Genomic DNA, 11,274 nt, shown 5'->3' with positions numbered 1-11,274 from the left:
CCACCACCACCACCACCACCACCACCATCATAACCACAAGCACCACCAACACCACTACCACCATCTCCATCCTTGTCCTCATTATACTGGTATTGTACCAGTATAAGGATTTCTCCTATTGGTGATTACAACTGATTTACACCAGCAAGCAGTAGTGGTACAGATATTTATTGATTCTCTTTGCCATGTTACCTCTCTTTTATCACAAGAACAGCTTCTCTGGATAGTCAGCAAAAAGCACCCAGTTTATTTATTTTTTAAATGATTCATCTCATTTCATGTACATTGGTGTTTTGCCTGTATGTATGTCTGTGTGATGGTGTCCAGTCACCTGTAACTGCAGTTAGAGACAGTTGTGAGCTGACACATGGGTGTGGGGAACTGAACCTGGGTTCTCCAGAAGTGCAGTCAGTGGTCCTAACCACTGAGCCATCTCTCTATTTCTCAAAAGCACTCGTTTTAAATCTTTGCTTTCTGTGCGTTATAATTGTACACATTGCTGTCATGGTGAGGACAGCAGCACTAGACTCAAAAGAAATGCTCGCCAGGTAAATTATTTAAGCAGCTCATGCTCTGGAGATCTCTGAAAATGAAAACAATAACTTGAGACTTACTGCTAATGACTGTAGAGTGCTTGCAGAAAGATCGTGCATCTATGAGACAGTGTTCTCCAGTGAAGAAGGGATTTCTCTAAAGGCATATGACTTTGGGCAAGTCTCTTGCCTTTTCTGGGCATCAGGTTCCCTAAGGTTGAGCTATAAGATGAGGCTACCTAAACATTTTGTGGCTCCAACTCTTCACAGTTCACATTAGAGAGAATTCTACATTTTACCCAAAAAGACAACCCAGAGAAAATGTTGCAGTAAGGGGCTGGAGAGATGGCTCAGTAGTTAAGGGCACTGGCTGCCCTTCCAGCGGACCTGGTTTCAATTCCCAGCACCCGCATGGTGGCTCAACCATCTGTAACTATAGTAGCATGGGATCTGCTGTCCTCTGCTGGTGTACAAATGTACATGCAGATAAAACACCCATAGATAGATAGATAGATAGATAGATAGATAGATAGATAGATAGATAGATAGATAGATAGATAGATAGATAGATAGATAGATAGATATTGCATAAATGAATAAATCTTTTTAAAAAGTCTTGCACTGACACAGCGTTTCTTTTCTATCTTAGATTTCCAACTATTTCAATCAAAATACCCAAGGAATTGGCAGTCTGCTCTCCAAGGTGAGTGCTCAAGTTTTGGTCCTCAGCGATGGGTGTATTGTCATTGAAGTCACTTCCAGGAGACCCTTAGATTCTCTACATTCTCTTTTCATCCAAGCATAAGTCAATCCATCTTTATATTCTTTTTTTTCTTTTCCTGCTTCTCTTTTCTTCCTTTTCCTCCCCACCCTCCTTCTTCTCTTTCATTTCTTGAAAATGTCTCAATATGTAACATGGGTAAACTTGCAGTCCTCCTGCTTCAGACTCCCATGTGCTGGGATTAAAGGTATATACCACCATACTTGGTCATCTTTCCATCCTACAAGATTTTTCTCTTCCTAATCAAATATCCAGAAATATTTCCTAAATAAAGCCCATTAAAGTACAAGTAAAAGTATTGTAAATTCATAAAATAATCAATCCATAAAATTCCACCACTCTTAAAATAATTTACTTAAATATAAAAGTGATTGGCTTGAATGGAATATTTAATCCTTAAATTACATCATTCATTCATTTATTTACTTATAGGCAAGGTCTCACCATGTAGTTCAGGCTAGACTGGAACTCTGTATTTAACCCAGGCTAGTCTTTAAATTTTGATCCTCCTGAGTCTTTTTTCCAAGTGCTGGGATTACACATGACTTTAATAAGACAATTATTAATATCAGCCCTTCATAGCATTCTAGGTATCATATATAAGGGACTTACAGGCTCAAGTTTGCCTTAGAAGAGCAAGCTGCTTCAGAGAAAGGCACTCAAGGTTGGTGGATCTTGGCTTAAATTTCAGTCTACAGCTTATTCTGTGATAACTGTGAGCGAAGCACTTGGCCTGTCCACAACTCAACCTCCATTGTAAAACAGCACTCCTGATGGGTGGTGGCGCACACCTTCAATCCCAGCACTTGGGAGGCAGAGGCAGGTAGATCTCTGAGTTCAAGGCCAGCCTGGTCTATAGAGTGAGTTCCAGGACAGCCAGGGTTACGTAGAGAAAGCCTGTCTTGAAAAAACCGGGTAAATGAATAAATAATAAAAATAATAAAACAGCACGGCTTATAGAACCTGCCTTGGAGTTTTATGAAGAGTAGATAAGAGATAATAAAGTAACCGTTATTCCCAGTAAAGAGGTGTTTTCTTTTTTAACTGCATGTTGCAAGATTTAGCACAAACCACTCCAGGCTTGTGCCTTCCCTTCATCAGCTCCTGACTCTCCGCCTCTGCTTCTCTCCCCGAATGGGACAGATTGCAGAGATCTACGTCCTATCCCAGCCATTCATGCTGCAGATCATGGCCATGGGGCCTCCTGTGATCAACTTACACCCCAACAATTTCAGCCTGGAGTTCCCTGCTTCTGTCATCATGCTCACGGAACGGCAGAACTCCACCATCGAGCCCATCGTCTCCATGGACTTTGTGAGTCTGGGGATGCAGGAGGGAAGCCTCTGGGTACCAGTCCTGTTCCTGCTGGGAATCACTGGCCAGCAGCCTTTAGATGTTTGGAGTGAAGGGTGATTTCTAAATTAAGAGTAGATACGGGGGCTTCCTGAAACAGGCCCACCTGCTCATATATGGAAGTGCCCCTAAATGGAGATAGAAGCACTCATGACCCTGTGTGTAAAATACCTCACTGACCTCTACTTCCCAGGCTCCCTTCCATTTACATTAGAGAGCTGTAATCAAGTCAAATTTCCCTGACCAATGAAAAGTTAAAAACAGTGCAATGAAGCCAAAGAAAATTACACACATGAAGGAGAAGAGCGGTTAGGAAAAGCAGCTTTAAAGAGGGGGCTGACAATATGGCTCAGTGGTAGAATACTTGCCTAGCATGCAACACTGCCAAAAAGTTAATTTAAAAGAAACACTCAAACAAGAAACTTTTACACTCAGCTTCCTTCTCTGCAAGACAGTATTCCCCCGTCCCCAAATTTAGACCAAGCTGACCTTGAACCTCTTCCTTCTTCAATCATCCAAATGCTAGAATACACTCAGGCTGCCCTGCCCAGAGGTAGAGATACATCTTTGCAACATTTCCCAAATAAGGGAAACTGGGCTTGGGATGTTTCCACTGTACACCTATCATGGAACTATTATACCTGTAGTCCAGATCAGCCCCTCACTTCAGTAACAAAGGATTTCTCGTCTTCAGATTGCTAGCACCAGTGTTGGCCTGGCTATTTTGGGACAAAAACTGATCTGCTCCTTGTCGCTGAACAGGTAAGTCAAATCAATTGATTTGACTGCTGGAAACCTCGGCAACACATTAGTGAGCCTTCCCCAAAGACAAAGTGGCCATTGAGAAAACAAATGTTTTCCCGCTGTGGGACTGTGAGTCGGCGCAGCACTCAGCCCCTAACAGAACAGATTATTTCAAAGGCTGAACTCAGTAAAAGAAAATTCCGCTTCTGTTTTTCTCTTCCTTCCAATGAGAGCAATGGTAAGATAAAATAGAAACAAGGTCATTGTAAAGATAATTCTATCAGCACCCATTCTGGTGATGGCTAAACTGCTCTTGGTGACTCAAAAGGGAGCATATTGAATGGGGTTATGGCAAGAAGAAGGGGCATGGGAATATATTCAGGTGCTGTGTGCATCTTTAGAGATTAAGGGATCAAGTTTCAAATCCTTTCTCACTGGCCTTATGGCCATAGTCAAGTCTTGTCTTAGGGTTAGTATTGCTGTGATAAAGCAGCGTGGCAAAGAGCAACTCGGGGAAGAAAGGGTTTATTTTGCTTACATGATTACAATCTGTTGAGGGAAGTCAAGGCAGGAATTCAGACTGGGCAGTAGCCGGGTGTCTTAGTCAAATCTGGGTAAAAATCGCTATATTGTTTAGAGCCGCTGCCAAAGGGAAAGGCAGCTCTTCTAGTTCAGGAATCATGAAGAAGGGCAGAGATGATGTCTCAGTGGGAAAACTCCTTACTGAATACCTGTGAGGACCTGAGTTTGAATCTCTGACACCCTGGTGGGCGTGGTGGTGCACAGTTTAACCTCAGTGCTGAAGGGCAGACACAGGCAGAAGATCCTGGGGACTTGCTGGCCAACCAGACTAGCCAAAACAATGAGCTTCAAGGTCAGTGGGAGACCTTGTCTCAGATAGATGATAGATAGATAGATAGATAGATAGATAGATAGATAGATAGATAGATAGATAGATAGGATAGGTAGGTAGGTAGTAGGTAGGTAGATAGGTAGATAGATGATAGAAAGACAGACAGACAGGCAGATGATAGATGGATGGATGGATGGATGGATGGATGGATGGATGGATGGATGGATGGGTAGGTAGATAGATGATAGATAGATCGATGATAGATAGATAGATAGATAGATAGATAGATAGATAGATAGATAGATAGATAGACAGACAAGTAAAATATTGAGGAGATCTGGCATGGACTTCAGGCCTTTACTGGTGCACACACAGATAAGCACAATACACACACATACACACAAGGCTTTAAAAAAAATATATGAAGAATGTCAGGGTAGAAACGGAAGGAGTCTGAAGGTGGTTCCTGCAGAAGATGCTGTATTAAATTCACACATTGAGCCGGTTTGGGGCAAGGTTTGTGGGTCAGGTCTCACTTGGCCAAAGAGCCAGAGAACAGTTTAGCAAGGCTGCCCAGGCTGGACTGAGAGGCAGTCTTGTCCTCAGCTGTGGGAGCAGCAGCCCCGCCTCCCAACATCGCTGCCCCTCCTTCCTCTAGGACTCAGCCTGTGGCCTTTCAGGCCAAGCCGGTTTGGTTTTTGGCCTTGTCACAGAGAGTCATCACAAGGGAAGGGCACCATTGGTGAATCCAGGAGACAGACATCAAAGGAGAAGAGCCAGGCAACAGTGTCTCCAGATAAACTCCCAGCATGCCATGGCCTTCTCACCCACTCTGGCTGAACTGTTTAGCCTTGGCTGTGCAGATAAGAAATGCAGAAATCACAGGCAAACCCAAGGGGGTGTCATTATGACCAATCAGAGAGCAGGCCTAGCTGGGTTGAGGTGCCAGCACTGCTGTTTATCTCGTAAGTCTCAGGCAGGCAAGTTAGCTAACCTCTCTGGATCTCTGTTTCCTTCTCCATAAAACGATGCTCTGATAAAACCTGCTTCAGGGGTTTGTGGCATTGCGGGTCCTTAAGTGTACACTGTCTGTTTGCTGCCCAAAGAATGCTGGCTGTAACTGTCACTTGACATTTCTGTCTAGTCCCAGCAATCTGAAAGGAAATGTTCAATTACACAAGCTCTCTCTCTCCTCTGTGTGTCCATCTGTCTGTTGCTGTCTCAGCCTCTCTGTCTCTGTCTCTCTCTGCTAGGGCTCAGACTCAAGACTTTGCGTGTTAAACAAGTGTTCTCACTCTCAGCTATGCCTTTAGCCCCTACAGTGTCATTTCATGAGTGTCCCTATTGAGAGAACCCCCTCACTCTTATGTGGGGGACGCCGTCTTCTACTTCTCTTTATTGTTGAGCTTTGAAGCCTCCTAGGTCCTTCACCCAGCAAAGCACCCCTTTTACTTCATTTAAATCTTTCTCCTTTCGTTCTTCTCTCGTACATTACATCCCCGACTGCAGTTTCCTCTCCCTCCCTCTCTCCCAGTCCCTCCCACCCTCCTCTCTTTTCTCCCAGATACATTCCTCCTCCATCCCCCTCCCCCAAAGGAGCAGGCCTCCCAGGGGTATCCAACAAACGTGGCCTAATAAGTTACAATAAGATAAGGTGCAAACCCTCATATCAAGGCTGGGTGAGGCAACGCAGTAGGAGGAAAAGGGCCACAAGGGGGCGCTCACACCTGACACTCCCTAGATGACCAGGAACCAGAGGCAGGACAGCACAGAGACCCAGGAGAAAACCAAATATAACTTCAGTGAACGCGTGGAGGAGACTTGAGGGTCGCGGAGCTTAGATAACTTACTCTCAAGGTCACAGAGCTGTCCAAAGGTCACGGCACAACCTGAACCTGTTTTCAAGGCCATGGGTTTTTACCTACAGTGTTACCTTGCCTTTGGCATAAGGATGAAATTAGACATAGAAAATGGCACCTAGACCTGGAACTTAGGAAATAAATATGGCTGTCTGGACCAGGACACTCATGAACCTGGTGTCATGCAGAACTAGAAAAAAACAATAAATCATTTCTCAGTACTAAGCATTGAAAAGCAAAAGAGAAGACACAGAACAGAGTGTCCTGGATAGAAAAGGCACACAACCCTGTTCTCACTGCTGGCACCAAGTAGAGGAATGGACGAAAGAAGTGGACAGTTAGGGATGCTGCTAACAAGCCAGACCTCTCTGGGAATGTCTAGTCGGTGTATGCAGTCGGGTGGATCTGGATTGGATTCTGTTACCTGGTAGCTGTGCCAACCTGAAGCAAGCTCTTCAAGCTTGAAGTATCAGTTTCTTCATCAGACAGACACCACACCTCTCTCCTCTGCGTAGATCTGGTGGACAAGTGGGTGGGGTGATGGATAAGAAGCCCTTGGCACAAAGCCTAGCCATTGCTACCATCCCAGAATCCAAGTTTGACCACGTAAGGTGGGGAAACTGGTCCCCCAGAGACATGACAAGTCAGAGCAGCCTTAAAAGCGATATAGCATTGGCCAGGTGGTGGTGGCGCACGCCTTTAATCCCAGCACACGGGAGGGAGAGACAGGCAGATCTCTGTCAGTTCGAGGCCAGCCTGGTCTACAGAGTGAACTCCGGAACAGGCTCCAAAGTTACACAGAAAAACCCTGTCTCAAAAAAAAAAAAGAAAGAAAGAAAGAAAGAAAGAGAGAGAGAGAGAGAGAGAGAGAGAGAGAAAGAAAGAAAGAAAGAAAGAAAGAAAGAAAGAAAGAAAGAAAGAAAGAAAAGAAAAGAAAAAGAAAAGCTGAAAATCTGTAGCACCAGCCCGCTACATCATAAAGCAGGTTCCCAGTGTTCTGTCATAGAGCCTCCTCAGCTAAATAGAGTTGAGTTTGGGGGGCATCTCTAGTACATAGTAGGTGTTTTATAGATCCATAGACCATGTTAAATGATACTCTCTCTTTCTTGGTCTTCATTCGGAAAACTTAATTCTAACCCTCAATCTACAAAACTCAAGGCAGTCAGGGCCAGGGGAGATAGCTCAGTCAAGGAAGTGCTTGCTGCACAAACAGGAGTATCTGAGTCTGGATCCCCAGAACTAACATAAAAAGCTAGTGAGGTGCTGAGACAGATGTCTGTAACCCCGGAGCAGAGGAGGCAGACAGGAGGATCCCCAGAGCTTCATGGTCAGACAGGAATTTCAGGGATTAGTGAGAGACCCTGCCTCCTCGAAACATAAGGTGGAGAGTGATTGAGAGTGACCTCTGACCCTCACACGTAAAGACACATGCACAAATACATACATACCTGCACACACATATGGGAATGTGTACACACATACCCAAAACACATTGAGGTAATCAAACATACATTATTGTTTCTCTACCCATCAACACACACACACACACACACACACACACACACACACACACGCACACCACAACCCCTCCCAAGCAATGTAGTCAGAAAATACATATGCAGCCAATTACTAACATCGCCTCCTCGCAGGTGGGGTGGGTAAATATTTCCCAACATGCGCCATCAGGAACACATATCCAGAGAGAATGCATCTGTGGTTTTCATCATGAGGGTGCTTTTGGATTGTTGGCAAGGGAGGAAACTCTAAACAGAAAATTTCCAGGCTGCCGGAGGAACTCCCATGAAAACACTGGGGAATCCTTCCCCACTAAATGGGTAGTTCTTCCACGAAACCTTTAACTAAAGGTCAAACCCACAGCCTGCTGGGTGATTTGTGTTGTTCTGTTTTGGTTTGGTTTAGTTTACTTTTAGGTTCAAGGGCAATTCTACTAGAGTTTAAAAGGAAGACCCTCAAGCAAACAACCTGTAAATCTCAACAGCTACCCACGGGAGAAAAAGGAAAAGTCCTGTTTGATCTCTGCTAGGAGGTCAGCCCTGAAGAAGCAGAAGCAGGCAAAAAAAGGGGGAAGAAAGGCTCAGATAAAGAGAGGCCCAAAGTGTGAGGGAAAGCACCACACTCTGGCTTCGAAAGCTCTTCAACTGCTGGTCCTGGCTTTCAAACCCCCAACCCTAGCTGCTCCTCCCCCTTCCCCACCTTCCTAAAACTTTCTTTAGAATGTCTTCAACCTCAAAAGGACCCTCACCTCACCCCGGATTCCAGTTAGCACTTCCTACCCATCCCTTCTGTCTGCTCCTCTGTCTCTCTACATCCAGTAAGGATTTTTTTTTTTTTTTTTTTTTTTTTTTTTTTTGGTTTTTCGAGACAGGGTTTCTCTGTGGCTTTGGAGCCTGTCCTGGAACTAGCTCTGAAGACCAGGCTGGTCTCGAACTCACAGAGATCCGCCTGCCTCTGCCTCCCAAGTGCTGGGATTAAAGGCGTGCGCCACCATCGCCCAGCCAGTAAGGATTTCTTGAGCACGTATTTGTACTGCTCTTGGTCCAGAGAACAGAGAGAAGGACAATGGTCCCTGCCTGACTTGGGAGAGGAAAGGAGGAACAGGCAACTAGTGGATATGAAAGGGTCACTCTTTTTTTAAAAAAATATTTATTTATTTATTTATATGTTTATAATATTCAGTCTGTGTGTATGTCTGCAGGCCAGAAGAGGGCACCAGACCTCATTACAGATGGTTGTGAGCCACCATGTGGTTGCCGGGAACTGAACTCAGGACCTTTGGAAGAGCAGGCAATGCTCTTAACCACTGAGCGCCCCTGAAAGGGTCACTCTTGAGGTGCCTATGGAATGCTTTCCTCAAAGGACAACTTGCTTTGAGTTTGTCGTCCCCCACTCCATGCTCTCTCACTCACATACACCCTTGTAAACCCACAAAAGAACACCGGCGTCTGCACTACTTTGTATCCTCCTCTACAATTTTAAATTAAATTCCTCGCACGGCCAATGCATGGCTGAGCATTGGATGAGCCCCTGAGAAGCTCTTGGCTCTCAGTCATCTCTCCACGCTGCAACCATCATCTTTCATCTTCAAAACCTTCCGTGGATTCTTTGCTTTCCACAAGATCAAATTCCACATGGTGGGGTCGCCGCGTCTGCCTCTCCAGCGCCATTTTGCTGTGTCCTCACTGTGGCTCTGTCCCCTCAAGGCCCCCTTCCTCCTGCTTTTCATTTTAAATGCTATCCATCCTCCCCGTTTCAGCTCAAGGAGACTTTCCTTGGGAGCCTTCATGCATCAACCAAGTCAGGTCAAGTGCCTCTGTCACATGACACGATGACTCGTTTCTTCCCTTCAGAGCATTTACCTCAATTTGAAATTAAACTTTAATTGTCGGGATTCTTTGATAACGCCCCCACCTCCCACCAGGCTGTGAACTCCCTGAGAACTCTGAGTCTGATTTTTGCCCACAGTCATCTCCAGCACCTGCCCCTTAACTGACATGGGTTAGGTGCTCATGAAGCATCTTCTGGATGGACCAATAAAGTCATGCTTAGTGCTGGGATGTACTGAGATATGTACTCAATGCCGAGATACAGTCATTAAGACTGGATCTCACTCCTTGAAAAGTTCATGGTTACACACTGAAGAAACAGGACATAAGGCATTGGGTAGTAGGACTCATTGAACTTGTCTCTCTTGGCATGCACAAGGTTGGAGGGGTGACCTTGTTACGACCTTGCACTTGACTTTCCCTCTTGGCTTTTGCTGTATCAATTTCACCATATTGACCCAGGTCACGTATGACCTTTCATCATGCTTAAGGGTTTGCAGCTTTACTCTGGTTTTCAATCTAGGAAATAAACTTTCTCTAAAACTTTTTGAATAGGCTGTATTCTCCATGTACCTGCAGGATGATAGACCTCAGTGCCACAGGCACACTAAGTGGGCTCTGCCACTATGCCTCACCCCCAGGCAAGACGCAATATTGTTTGTCTTCAAGGAAGACAATCTTTTGATTTTACTTCCTTCCCAACAGCTCTGTGGCCCTGCAGTAAGAGTTTGGTCTTAGTAGCTGCACTTTAACTATCAGATGAGGGAGTCGAACAGAAGATAGTTCAAAAGAAGTCAGGCTCACCTCATGGTTCAAGCTGGGATTGTCTTTTCCAGAACCGGGCCAGTGGTTTTGTCTCGCCAGTGTCTCTGCAGCCAGAGACAAGAATCCACTCGTAAAGGAGGCTGCGGGCATGCGAGAGATCTCATTACAGATGGTTGTGAGTGACCATGTGTGGTTGCTCGGACCTTTGGAAGAGTAGCCAGTGCTCTTCTGAGCCTTCTCTCCAGCACATAAATTTAGCCTTCTTTTAAAAATTGTTTTTTAGATTTATTTAATGTATATGAGTGTGTTGCCTGAATATCTACGCACCATGGGCCTAATCCCTAGGGAGGTCAGAAGGGGTCATTGAATGCATGGAACTACAGTTACAAATGGTTGTGTCTCTATGTGGGGAGATGGGGAACTGAACCCTGGTCCTCTGCAAGAGAAAAACTCTTAAGTCTTAACTGCTGAGCCATCTCTCCGCCCCTATAAATCTACCTCCCTTTAACCTCTTCCTGTTTCCTTTCAGGTTCCGCCTCTCTTTGCCAGAGAACAGACATAGAGATGTGAAGGTAGGGAATGCAAGCTCAGGGAACCCTGGAATGGGCCCGAGAAACAGAATTCTGTTGGGTTGTAACCTGTGTATGCGCTCTTCTGTGTCTCTGAGTCCTGGGTTTCTCCACAGTTTTAGCTTTGGATTCTTTTCTTGTTCATGTGTTTGGTTGATTTTGCGGCACGGGAGACTGAAACTGGGGCCTTTGTGGTATTCATTTATGAAACCCATTAGCTTAGCAATATACTTTGACTCATATTGCAAGGCTTTGAAAAGAATTGGAAAGACTGTGTGAGATGCTAGAAAAATGGGCCTTCTTTAAGCGATCCTCTAGAGGTAAATTTAAGTGGTATTCAGGCCACATCCAGCTTGGGAGTGGACATGTTATCTTAGCTCTTTTTCTGTTGCTGTCATAAACACCATGGCCAAAAGCAATTTATAAAAGAAAGGTTTGTAGGGGGCTGGAGAGATGGCTCAGAGGTTAAGAGC

General features: G+C 45.0%; 1 protein-coding gene across 1 annotated transcript in view; it reads left to right on the top strand.

The window, feature by feature from the left end:
* Bpifc (BPI fold containing family C) overlaps positions 1-11,274 on the top strand; it is an 81,809-nt gene that overhangs the window by 64,794 nt on the left and 5,741 nt on the right. Inside the window, exons 10-13 of the mRNA XM_026784487.1 lie at positions 1,183-1,236; positions 2,458-2,628; positions 3,362-3,429; positions 10,762-10,804. Of these exons, the coding sequence (XP_026640288.1) occupies positions 1,183-1,236; positions 2,458-2,628; positions 3,362-3,429; positions 10,762-10,804 (336 nt within the window). The remainder of the gene's footprint in view (positions 1-1,182; positions 1,237-2,457; positions 2,629-3,361; positions 3,430-10,761; positions 10,805-11,274) is intronic.

Source organism: Microtus ochrogaster, chromosome 24, assembly GCF_000317375.1.
Source record: "Microtus ochrogaster isolate Prairie Vole_2 chromosome 24, MicOch1.0, whole genome shotgun sequence".
Taxonomy (NCBI): Eukaryota; Metazoa; Chordata; class Mammalia; order Rodentia; family Cricetidae; genus Microtus; species Microtus ochrogaster.
Note: the sequence above shows the minus strand (reverse complement) of the source record. Positions and strands in the feature narration are given on the sequence as shown.